Here is a 12611-nt window from a genome sequence, read left to right on the forward strand (position 1 = left end):
CAGCAGTAGTAGCAGCAGCAGTAGCAGCAGGGTAAAAAAATAAGATACACCAGATAGGTGCAGTGAAATGTGTTGTTTTACAGGGCCAGCCATAGTAATACAACGCCCTGGTGTTCATTTGGATTAAGTACCTTACTCAAGGGCACATCGACAAAATGTTCACCTTGTTGGCTCAAGTATTCGAACCAGCTACCTTTTGGTTACTGACTGACACCCTAATAGCAGTAGTATCGGTAGCAGCAACAGCAGTAGTAGCTGCATTAGCAATAGCAGCAGTAGTAGCAGCAATACTGCAACACAAGCAGCAGTAGTAGTAGTAGTAGAAGCAACATTCGAACCGGCTACCTTCGGTTACTTGTCCAACGCTCTAAGCGCTAAGCTAATAGTAGTAGTAGCAACAGCAGAAACAGCAGCAGTAGTAGTATTTTGGTATTCCATTAGGATTCCCATTAGCGGTTTCAAAAGCAACACCTACTCTTCCTGGGATCCACACAAAACATGACATAATACAGAACATTAATAGACAAGATCAGCTCAAGGACAAAACTACATTTTTTTTTTTTAAAGGCACACGTACCCTACATACCAATGCATACAAACTATCTAGGTCAAATAGGGGAAGATGCGCTGTGTGGTGAGCTGTAGTAGCAACAGTAGTAAAAAAGTAGGAGTAGCAATAGCAGTAGTAGTACTACTAGTAGTAGAAGCAGTAGTAGTAGTAGAAGCAACATTCAAACCAGCTACCTTTCGGTTTCTGGTCCAACGCTCTAACTGCTAAGATAACTGACACACTAATAATAATAATTATAGTAGTAGTAGTAGTAGTAGTCGTAGTAGTAGTAGTAGTAGTAGCAGCAGCAGCACCAACTGCAGTAGTAGCAGTAGCAACAGCAGTAGTAGCAACAGCAGCAGTAGTAGTAGAAACAGCAGTAGTAGCAACAGCAGCAGTAGTAGTAGCAACAGCAGTAGTAGCAGCAACAGCAGCAGTAGTAGTAATAGTAGAAAAGTAGTAGAGCAACAGTAGAAAAGTAGTAGTAGCAACAGCAGCAGCAATAGTAGAAAAGTAGTAGCAGCAACAGCAGCAGTAATAGTAGAAAAGTAGCAGCAGCAACAGCAGCAGTAGTAGAAAAGTAGTAGCAGCAACAGCAGCAGTAGTAGTAATAGTAGGAAAGTAGTAGTAGTAGAAAAGTAGTAGCAGCAATAGCAGTAGTAGTAGTAGTAGCAACAGCAATAGTAGAAAAGTAGTAGCAGCTACGGCGGCAGTAGTAGAAAAGTAGTAGCAGCAACAGCAGCAGTAGTAGTAATAGTAGGAAAGTAGTAGCAGCAGCAGTAATAGCAGAAAAGTAGTAGTAGTAGCAGCAGCAGCAGTAGTAATAGTAGAAAAGTAGTAGCAGCAGCAGCAGTAGTAATAGTAGAAAAGTAGTAGCAGCTACGGCGGCAGTAGTAGAAAAGTAGTAGCAGCAACAGCAGCAGTAGTAGTAATAGTAGGAAAGTAGTAGTAGTAGAAAAGTAGTAGCAGCAATAGCAGTAGTAGTAGTAGTAGCAACAGCAGCAGTAATAGTAGAAAAGTAGTAGCAGCTACGGCGGCAGTAGTAGAAAAGTAGTAGCAGCAACAGCAGCAGTAGTAGTAATAGTAGGAAAGTAGTAGCAGCAGCAGTAATAGCAGAAAAGTAGTAGTAGTAGCAGCAGCAGCAGTAGTAATAGTAGAAAAGTAGTAGCAGCAGCAGCAGTAGTAATAGTAGAAAAGTAGTAGCAGCAGCAGCAGTAGTAATAGCAGAAAAGTTTTAGCAGCAGCAGCAGTAGTAATAGCAGAAAAGTAGTAGCAGCAGCAGCAGCAGCAGTAGTAATAGTAGAAAAGTAGTAGCAGCAGCAGCAGTAGTAATAGTAGAAAAGTAGTAGCAGCAGCAGCAGTAGTAATAGCAGAAAAGTAGTAGCAGCAGCAGCAGCAGCAGTAGTAATAGTAGAAAAGTAGTAGCAGCAGCAGCAGTAGTAATAGTAGAAAAGTAGTAGCAGCAGCAGCAGTAGTAATAGCAGAAAAGTAGTAGCAGCAGCAGCAGTAGTAATAGCAGAAAAGTAGTAGCAGCAGCAGCAGCAGCAGTAGTAATAGTAGAAAAGTAGTAGCAGCAGCAGCAGTAGTAATAGCAGAAAAGTAGTAGCAGCAGCAGCAGTAGTAATAGCAGAAAAGTAGTAGCAGCAGTAGCAGTAGTAATAGTAGGAAAGTTTTAGCAGCAGCAGCAGCAGCAGTAGTAATAGCAGAAAAGTAGTAGCAGCAGCAGCAGTAGTAATAGCAGAAAAGTTTTAGCAGCAGCAGCAGTAGTAATAGCAGAAAAGTAGTAGCAGCAGTAGCAGTAGTAATAGTAGGAAAGTAGTAGCTGCAATATTAGCAGCAATAGAAGCAACAGCTGCAGAAGCAACAAAAGCAACAGCAACAGCAGCAGCAACAAGAGTAGTAGTAGCAACAGTAATAGTAGCAAAAGCAGCAACAGTACTAGTAGTAGTAGCAACAGTACTAGTAGTTGTAGCAACAGTACTAGTAGTAGTAGTAGCAATAGTAGTAGTAGTAGTAGTAGCAGCAACAGTAGTAGCAACAGTAATAGTAGCAAAAGCAGCAACAGTATTAGTATTAGTAGCAACAGTAGTAGTAGTAGTAGTAGTAGCAACAGTACTAGTAGTAGTAGTAGTAGTAGTAGCAGCATTAACAAGAGTAGTAGTAGTAGCAATAATACTAGTAGTAGTAGCAACAGTAGCAGTAGCAGCAGTAGTAGTAGTAGCAACAGTAATAGTAGCAAAAGCAGCAACAGTACTAGTAGTAGTAGCAACAGTAGTAGCAACAGTAGGAACAGTAGCAACAGTACTAGTAGTAGCAACAGCAGCAAGAGTAGTAGTAGCAGCAACAACAACAAGAGTAGTAGCAACAATACTAGTAGTAGTAGTAGCAACAGCAGCAAGAGTAGTAACAGCAGCAGCAACAAGAGTAGTAGTAGTAGCAACAGTAGTAGCACTAGCAGCAACAACAAGAGTAGTAGTAGCAACAGTAATAGTAGCAACAGTATTAGTAGCAACAGTAGTAGCAGCAGCAGCAACAAGAGTAGTAGTAGTAGCAACAGTAGTAGTAACAGTAGCAACAGCAACAACATTGAGTAGTAGTAGCAGCAGCAGCAGCAGCAACAAGAGTAGTAGTAGTACTAGCAAGAGTAGTAGTAGTAGCAACAGTAGTAGTAGCAACAGTAGTAGTAGCAGCAACAAGAGTAGTAGCAGCAACAGTAGCAACAGTAGCAACAGGAGCAGTAGCAACAACAAGAGTAGTAGTAGTACTAGCAAGAGTAGTAGTAGTAGCAACAGTAGTAGTAGCAACAGTAGTAGTAGCAGCAACAAGAGTAGTAGCAGCAACAGTAGCAACAGTAGCAACAGGAGCAGTAGCAACAAGAGTAGTAGTAGTAGCAACAGTAGTAGTAGTAGTAGTAGGGACGAAACTACTACTGAAATTGTAATTATCATTAAAACCGTGTTTGATTACCACGGTTTAAACTCACAGTGTAAACTGTCCAGCATCAACCAAAGTTAGCAACAGCCTGATGCAGGTGCAGCATGCAACGTGGGTTTTGTTTTGTGTAAAAACATGGTGGAAGGCAGCGACAGCACTCTGGAGATTTTTAAGAGGACCAAATCTAAAGTGTGGTCGTATTTTGGGTTTTACAAGAGTGCTGAGGGAAACTTAAATCGAAGACCCTGTCTGCCGAACATGCAACAACAAAATCGCTGCAAAAGGCGGCTACCACCACCCACTACTTTATAGCAAATGCAAGATAAGTTAACTTTTAGCTCAATGCATGATGTGGTTTGTCAGTCTAACTTGCGAATAGCTTATCAATAATGTAAACTGAAGCTTTCAGTGTTAACTACACTTGTAAAAAGCTGTATGTGTCGTGTGTCTGCAGACTCTATTCACTCATTGCACACGATAACACGTTATGTAGTTTAGTCACCGAACCAACATATTTTGTTCATTTAAAATCCATCAAGACGTCGACTTGGTTGTAAAAGTGTTCCAACAGGAGAAACACTATACAAGACTCCTGTATTTATGTCAATTGTTGGGCTCATTACAATTACTATCACTGTCTTAAGACTCATTTGTATTTATGGAAATTGTGCATGCGGTCATTGCATATACTCAAATGCAACCCAGAAGATAAGACTGTGTGTGTGTGAGTGAATAATAAATTATAATGTAACAACACCAATAATAATACATTTGCTATTCCCTTCTTTACAGAGTGCAGCAGGCAAACCCAGTCCACAGTTGTGACACAGGCACTCGAGGAAGCATTTAAAAAGGCAGGCTGCTTATGCAGCCACATCAAAAAATGCTCAAGCCCTCACTGCAGTCCTTTCCTAATAAATTGCAAAGGACATGATACCATTTCATCCCTAAGCAGCAGCAGCAGCAGCCACAGCAGCCACAGTAGCCACAGTAGCCGCAGCAGTAGCCACAGAAGCCGCAGTAGCCACAGAAGCCGCAGTAGCCACAGAAGCCGCAGTAGCCACAGACTTCATCTTGACCTTTGTAACCACCCATTTCATAAGACTGAGCACCGTGTGGCTTCCTCCTGCTCACCTTGTTCTCTTTGATATAAAGTGCTAACATCTCCTCTCGGCCGTAGCGATACTCGGCCAGCTTGTACTTTGGCATGGCGGGGGAAGGAGGGGGGGACGTCACACTCCCCCCACTGGATAGTGCGCGGAGCCTGGGGGGGGGGGGGGACAGACAGTTAACACACATTTACACTTAGATTACATCACAAGTCTCTTCTTGGCAAACACCACAAACGTATATTAGTAACCTCATTTACAATCTGAGCATTTAATTGAAGAATGTCTTAAAACGGGCTAGATTCTGCTGTCACAAACAATAGCTCTATTTACAAACTTTCGGCATACAAAGCCACCACACCATATCCAGCCAGTACTTTTGAAGAAAAGGGAAGGAAAGTGGAAAAAGGCATCGAAAGTGTGTGTGCGCCGCTGCATGCAAACGTTATGGAGGTGGGAGGAGTGATCTGGTGGTTGGCGGAGCACCAAGATGCACACGGCACAGCAGCCAGCAGTCCATTAGAGGTGACCAGCCACTGGCCGCCTACAAATCCAAGGCCTACTCCTCCCTCCCGCCTCGCATTAATCTTTACACAAACATTTACTGAAGGCTCAGCACCCAGGAGAGGAGAGGAAATGGACAGAATAGAAGGAGAAGAAGAGGACGAGGAGGTTAAGGGAAGAAGTCCGGATCAACAATGGTAAGGACGTAGTAGCAAGAGCGGTGAGAGAGGAAGAGAAGTAGAATGAGTTACCATTCGGGGCCGAAGTTAAGTGTCTCAGCAGTCATATTCCTTACGTCTTTACAGAGCTGAGTATCTGGAGAAAAGTGCAAGAAAAGAATGCATCTGTTAGTGACACACCAACTAACACACAGCATGCATGCTTGGTCGCACCGACAAACACGTGTGCACACACGCATACAGGCAGTATAACCACATCAACAAGGCGTAGCATTTTCCAGACATGGACCCCCCCCCCCACCCCACAAACGCACTTTGCTCTTACCCTGTCCAGAAGAGCGGACCAGGCTGGATCAGGCTAGGACTGGCTTAGTTAGGCTTAGGTGAGAAGGCTGAGTGGTGCTTATTTTGCTGTGATCACAGAGCTCCCCAAAACACACAGAGATAAAGAATAGCTGCCTGTTTCAAGTGTGTATAGGGGATAGAGTGCTGGTTCGGGTAAGAGAACAGTTTGGAAGAAGCCTCTGCTCACAGCCGAAAAAAAGCAGTACAAATAAAAAACAAGAAAAAAGAAATTGGAATAAACTGTCAAGTCAATAACGATGAAACAAACAAAATAAAACACTGTCAATAGTAACAATAATGATTGGACGACAACAGCAGTAATATCACACTTAAAAAAATAAAGATCCTTCTCGATTTAAATCTAAACGCAGGGAAGAAAACAGGCTGCTGGAACAGCTGCCAGGAACAGACGCGACTCTCTCCCTCCTCCTCTCCCTCTCTTCTCTCGCCTTCTGTCGTTCTCTCTCCAACTGAAACGTGGCTTGACCGAGACTCTCCAGGTGAGGACACCTTTGATTCCTGACCACCTCCCTTCAAACTGCTGCAAAACAAGAAAGAAGTAAATAATAGCAAGTGCTGTTACTCTCTCATTATCTATGCATAGTCACTTTAATAACTCTACCCACATGAACAAATTACCTCAATTACCTCGACACCGATTGCTGCTGCCCCCCCCCCGCTATTGTTATTTACTGATGCTCTTTAATCATTTGTTATTCTTATCTCTTACTTTTTGGGGGGTATTTTCTTGAAACTGCATTGTTAATTAAGGGCTTGTAAGTAAGCATTTCACTATATTCACCTGTTGTATTCGGTGCATGTGACAAATACAATTTGATTTGAAAATAAATTAACCCACACACAGAGACACAGGGACAGAAGAGTAAGAAACACACACCGAGTCACTGTTTGGCAGACAGCCTTGTAATTGGATTCTTGTTTTGCCTTAAAACCAGTGTTGCACTAATATGGCATTTTTGTTCAATATCCGATATTTTCCTTGCCAAAAAACCTGACACCGATAAACGATATTTAAAAATCTTGCTGCCTTTTAAGCATTCTAGTAAAGTTAAATAGTTAACACACACATGGACGCAGCGGTCTAAGACACTGCATCTCGGTGCAAGAGGCGTCACTACAGTCCCTGGTTCGAATCCAGGCTGTATCACATCCGGCCATGATTGGGAGTCCCATAGGGCGGCACACAATTGGCCCAGCGTCGCCCAGGTTTGGCCGTCATTGTAAATAAGAATTTGTTCTTAAATGACTTGCCTAGTTAAATAAAGGTTACACACACTGACCAAAAAGTTATTTTGTCTGCATTTACGTATCTCCCCATTACCAGTAAAACATAATCAAACCCTATTTCTTTCACATACTTGATGTGCTGTTTAGTTGTTCATTTGTTCAGTCGTTTCATTCTCAACCAGGATTACTATGGAACGCCGTTTGGTTCTTTGCATGTCAAAATATACTATTTAACGTGTCAAATAAGCTTGCTGGCCAATCAGGACCTGAATGACTGCACGTCACATAATAATTTAAAACACGTTCATACATTTTGTACCTAGTTATTACACATTGATTACACTATCACTCGTATTTGCTATGCTATGATGCTGGTATATTTGTCTCACGCACCTACAGTGCTGGTCATTAAAAAAAAGCTAGCTAGCTCATGGATGCAAACAATGTTCTTCCCCAAAAACATAGAAAAAATGACATCTGTTTCAGTAGCTATAGTTAGCTAGCTAGCTAGGTGTCATCCTCTTATTTTAATCATGGTGGTCGGACCCATCTATGTGAAGCTGGCCACAATAAGGATTAGCCACAATAGTGGACTTTGCGGCTAGCCTACAAAATAAAAGTCATCCATAATTATACAATTTGTATTCATTCGCATCACTGTCAATGACATTGAAAGCCAACTGCAAATTCCACTATTGTGCCTAATCCTTATTGTGGCTAGCTTCACAACACATGACCCGGTCCGGTCGAGCGTCACTAGCCAGATGAAGCTAGCTGGCTGCTTATGAACTGAAGTTCCATTTCAATAGATGAACAACAAGTGGCAACCTAGCCAATACTTACTCACACGGATTCCTAAATCATTTCTAAGAATAATGAAAATGACTGCAGTATTGTAAACACATAGTTCGTGGCTGGTGTTTGCTGACTTTTTTGTACAGCTTTGACAATGCTACTGTATCTTTTTCGACACGCTAAGACCCAAACAGCGTTCCATAGTGCGCATGTCGTGCAGCTAATAGCAGTGACACTATCACTGTGTAACTCCGGTAGGGCAACATCGGAAAAATTCTGATATGTTCACCGATATATCGTACATCCCTACTTAAAACATTTTTTAAAGCACCTTGGAATGCTTAGCGAGTGTTGATTGGTAAACTTCTTAAAGGATTTGGAATTTTCAGAATTTATTTTTCTGTATAATATGATAGCTACTGTACTCTGGGCTGAAGAACATACGCACATCTAGGTACTATCCGCAGGTGCGGGAGTTGTAGGCAAACTTGTGGAAAACGATGCACAGCTACTGTACACCCCAGCTACTGTACTCTAGCCTTCCACCCTGAGCATGCATCTGTTTTCCTTTGTGTATTTTTTTTCCTCACACAAATTAATAATCAACAGTGCAAGACCTTTGCCGTCAATAATAACTAACTTAGTCAAAAGGGTTCCATTTTCACAGAAATTGAGCCCCAGCGACTAATACAATTATGATGTCACACTCTTACAAAAAAAACCTGCACCAGTTGGAGACAGAACCTGAAAACACAATGGCAACAACAATATTCAAGGAACAGAATGCCAACCCCAAGCTTTGTGTTAAAAACAGACAACCAACTCCCAGACACCTAGGCTATGGGCTTGTAGTGCTGTCCCCATATAATTAGAATTCAGACTGTGCTAAACCCTCAGACTATGGCAATCTTATCATGTGATGGATTCTCCTCTTCCTAGAGATACCCAGTTATGCATAGGTGGACTTTTGCACATGAACACAGAATCATATTAATTACTAAACACGCATAATTACGTCGGTTTCGTTTTGAGCAGATTTCACCATGGGCTTTGATATGGGCAACTGGCTCACGCCCAGGAGGCAGCCCGGTTCCAAATCGAACTTAATCAGCTTTCAGCCGATGCAAAATATGCCTACACGGCCACCCCGGTGAGATTAATCGAACCCCCTTACTGTTTGAGTTAAGTTAAGAGGGCGCTCCACCCACACCGCGTTTGCCCGTTCAAGTCACGGACCGTATACTAGTGCCCCGCGGCTCAGAATAATCGAATCCGTCCAATATTAGCCTACAGTAAACAACATGGCCAACCGGTGTCCGATTGGTTGGTTCTGTAACGACAATTACCTAGCAGGATTCCGGTGTTATTTTAAGCAAAATATAGTGATAATATCAGCTTGTTACTGCCTTTAATGTCAGATAATTTATAAATAGTTTTCCTTAAAGTTTAACCATTGTGGAAATTACTTGATTGAGTACTACAGTATCCCGCTTGTTTGGAATTCGAGTAGCAACTAGTTAGCTAACATTACCGGCGTTGTTGGGCCATGTTGCAACGCTAACAAGGCTCGAGTCAAAAACGCCATTTGAAAATGAACAGGACAATCGATTTTAGCTAAAATGTTAACTACCTGGGTAACTTATCAATGAACACCGATTTATCCAGCTAATCATATTTAGATTACATAACACTTACAATGTGTATATTTAGCCGTGTAAGGCCTTGGGTTTACATCCAAGGTTCAAATGACACGAGATATGGCGAAGAGGGGCGGAGTGCCCGCCGTGTGTTAATCGCGCACCCCCTCGCCAATCCGCCGCCCAAGCTACAACTAACGTTACCTCGCTGCTTACTTTGGCCTTCAACAACCTGAGCAAAACAAACCAATAAAGCAGCAATGGTAACCGATACACATTATACAACGGCTCGCTCACAGCCCTATCTTCTTAAACAAGAGAATTTAGCTAGGCATTCGACTCGTGTTTGTGTGTGCCCTCTCATATTTAAGTGATTTGCCAGGTAAATCAAGTGGCTAGCAAACTAGCTAGCTGTGACAATAACAACCATAGCTTACCTTACAGAAGCAATGTTGATTATTTTTCAAATACGTTATTTGTGTGTACGATCTTCATTCATTCAATATTTTGTGAATGATTAAAAATATTGTATTTATTATTTCCCCCTCCTACGGTCACTGCGTGTTGATGTCTTGTCGGCTCGCTACTCTTGTTGTTTGTGTTTTCAGAGAAAGATGGCCGTTCTATTCGCACCACGTGACTTTACATTGACTTGCGTTACTAGTGGTTGTTGGCTAGTGTTTAGGTATATCGGTATACTACTTTAAGATAAATCACCCCATTCGCACAACATGTATAACTTAGCATACACTGCATGTATAATTCTTAGCAATTTGGTTGAAGCTAATAATGCATATTTTGAGTGCTCGCAAGTGGTTGTAGTGGGTCCATAATCGATCCACATACGAAAGACCGCAATGTGCATAGTCTAGGCAGCCGACAGTGAGCGTTAGATCTGCGGCACTATCCGCTGCCTAGGCTATACTGCACGTGTAATGTTTACATGGGGGGCTGCGCCTGCAAGTTTGTAACATACTATCGCGGCGATTCAGTCGAACCATTTGATTTGAAAAGTCACTCTGGTCAGACTGCAACGTTGTTTTAATTTCTCGAGCAGTCAAAGGGTGGCGCAATATGACTTAAAATAATTCCTTGTTGGAGGAGAACGTTGTCATTATCATATGATTACTTCCGGGGAACCTTTGTGTTTCCGGACGTTCATAGTCAGGTTGAAAGTCTCCATCCAGCACGATAGACAAAAAATAAGAATAATTTGGTTGCAAACAGTAGTTGGAGGTACAGTCGGATTGCTTTCACTTTCTAATATTGTCAGAATGTTAACTAAATTGGTTTGGAGTGACACATTTTTGCAAAGAGAGTGTAGCGGCTAAATTACATTAAATTCTAATCTAGCTAGCTAGCTACCTAACTTTAAATCCATATAGACCTCCCCCCGGTAGTGGTATTTCATGACGTCAGTGGCATAGCTATGTGTTCATTTTTTGCTATTATATACATTATTTGATCCTTCAGTAGTGTGGCTAAGCAGTATATGTGCTGTATGAAAGATGATTGTGTAGGCCGTCATTGTAAATAAGAAATTGTTCTTAACTGACTTGCCTAGTTAAATAAAGGATAACAATTTGTGTTGGTTGTCCATTCTTGTCATTGACATTTCCTGTTGTTTTTGCTTTACTGCAGTGCTCCATCTCACCCTTCCCTGTCTCTGACTCACTTGTAATGGCAGAACCACGCAGCCTTATCTCCGCCTCCATCCCCCAGACACCCCCTGGCATCATCATGCCCCCAGCCGACGGCAGCGGCACAGGGGTGATGATGGACCCCATAGAGTACACCCTACGCAAGCGTCTCCCCAGGAAGCTGCCCAAGCGCCGCAACGACGTGTACGTCAACATGAAGACAGACTTCCGGGCCCAGTTGGCCCGCTGCCAAAAGCTGCTCGAAGGAGGAGGCCACGGAGAGATCCGTGTCCACGGTCTGGGCCTGGCCATCAACAGGGCCATCAACATTGCCCTGCAGCTCCAGGCCAGTAGCCAGGGGGCGCTACAGCTGGAAGCCAACACGTCTACAGTGGAGCTGCTGGACGATATGGAGCCTGAGGATCCTGACGAGGCGGGGGAACCCATGGCGCGCTCCCGGAATAACTCTGCTATTCATATCAAAGTGTTCTACCCAGACTCACAGTGACCCGAAACACAACTATCGTCCCTAGCTTGGATATGGCTAACTACCTCCATTGATGTGTTGTCTGTAATATCCTACTGATGGAGTCGAGTCATATCAGGGGTACACCTATTCCATCCACCTGCAGTGGCTAAGACTGACAGTGTTGTTTAGATGCAGGGATAATTATCTATCCACTATTGGAATCTCTTTCTCAGTTTTGTTACATATTTTGTCATGCATGATGTCAGTCAGAGCAGTGCATTTGTCAGTATCAAGAGTGTGTTGTTTCATGGCATCGTCATTTCCAGACAATCCCTTACTGCCTGAAACAAACTCCCATAGGAAATGGGACAGACCAGACTAAGACCAACTCATACAAGCTACAATACACCTGTTCCCCATGTGGGAATATGTTTAATCTCTGAAAAGGATGTGGATTTGAATCTTTCATTAAATGTATTTGTTACACGTTTTTTGTTTCTTGTGGTAACACTGAATATTATTTTGACCATGGGAAATGAGTAATACTTCAGTCATTTCTGGTCAAATTGAAGTTTACAAACCAAGTCTGGGCATGAGACATGCCAATCATATGTTTTACCTACCGATTCCATACATGGAAATCTAGCTCTGTGGAAGAGTCAATAAACGTTATTTTTTTATTTGACTTTGGCCACATTTTGTTTTTCAGTATTTGAACATGTATATACAGTATTTATTGTATATTTTCAATCTAGTTTTTTTATGTGCCATAAAATAGATTGAGAAAAGTACTGGTTTATTTAATAAAACATTAAAGTGCAAAACTATAATCCAGTCATTTTTTCAGGTATAGTAACAGTGAATTTCCACTAGGTGACAATAGAATGCTTCATTTGCACAATGCATGTTTTAGGTATGTGAAACTATTTAACCGTGATTTGAGTTTGAAATTTAACAATACCCGTGTTTTCTACCTGAATTCATTTGAACTGTTGCTAAGTATGCAACCCCAAAACAAGGCTTTCTTTCAGCACCAGATATATCTGGACTTCAAAAGAGAGGCACTTATCACACAGACAAACTTCCTCTTACGTTGTTTTCATCCATCCTTTTAATCTAAGAATAATATTTTGTATTTAAATACCAAATGGCAGTGTAATAGTAGGGACAAAACATCTGAAACAAACAGGAAAAAACATGT

The 12611-nt window shown here is 42.1% G+C and overlaps 2 protein-coding genes across 7 annotated transcripts in view; one reads left to right on the plus strand and one right to left on the minus strand.

Annotated features, from left to right (window-relative positions):
- The window catches only part of LOC110531653 (GRB10-interacting GYF protein 1), a 34123-nt gene extending 24186 nt beyond the window's left edge, over positions 1-9937 (minus strand). For 2 of the 4 annotated variants that reach the window (XM_021614968.3, XM_021614965.3), the window contains exons 1-4: positions 9739-9937; positions 5602-6162; positions 5349-5412; positions 4619-4748 (exon numbers count right to left, since the gene is read on the minus strand). In XM_021614968.3, the coding sequence (XP_021470643.2) occupies positions 4619-4748; positions 5349-5383 (165 nt within the window). In that variant the 5' untranslated portion in view covers positions 5384-5412; positions 5602-6162; positions 9739-9937. Of the gene's footprint in view, positions 1-4618; positions 4749-5348; positions 5541-5601; positions 6163-9738 lie in introns of those variants that run through there. The other 2 variants (XM_021614966.3, XM_090183716.1) reach the window with 2 other exon arrangements.
- On the plus strand, positions 9478-12234 carry LOC110531656 (ribonuclease P protein subunit p20). 3 transcript variants are annotated; one of them, XM_021614973.3, is made up of 2 exons: positions 9478-9564; positions 10943-12234. In XM_021614973.3, the coding sequence occupies exons 1-2, from the start codon at positions 9562-9564 to the stop codon at positions 11447-11449; spliced, it is 510 nt and encodes a 169-aa protein (XP_021470648.2). In that variant the 5' UTR covers positions 9478-9561; the 3' UTR covers positions 11450-12234. The 3 variants fall into 3 exon arrangements, with proteins under 3 accessions (XP_021470648.2, XP_090039845.1, XP_021470649.2); XM_090183719.1 differs by lacking the exon at positions 9478-9564 and adding an exon at positions 10408-10537 and having other exon boundaries at positions 10989-12234; XM_021614974.3 differs by lacking the exon at positions 9478-9564 and adding an exon at positions 10425-10537.
- The last annotated feature ends 377 nt before the right edge of the window (positions 12235-12611 follow it).

The sequence above is a fragment of the Oncorhynchus mykiss genome, chromosome 9 (genome assembly GCF_057628025.1).
Source record: "Oncorhynchus mykiss isolate SJ-2025 chromosome 9, ASM5762802v1, whole genome shotgun sequence".
Lineage (NCBI taxonomy): Eukaryota > Metazoa > Chordata > Actinopteri > Salmoniformes > Salmonidae > Oncorhynchus > Oncorhynchus mykiss.

Excerpts from the sequence above, each read along its gene's own strand:
- LOC110531656 (XM_090183719.1), top strand. The coding sequence starts at position 10,423 with ATGATTACTTCCGGGGAACCTTTGTGTTTCCGGACGTTCATAGTCAGG. Across the intron at positions 10,538-10,988 it reads GTTGCAAACAGTAGTTGGAG|AACCACGCAGCCTTATCTCC; the intron begins GTACAGTCGGAT and ends TTGTAATGGCAG.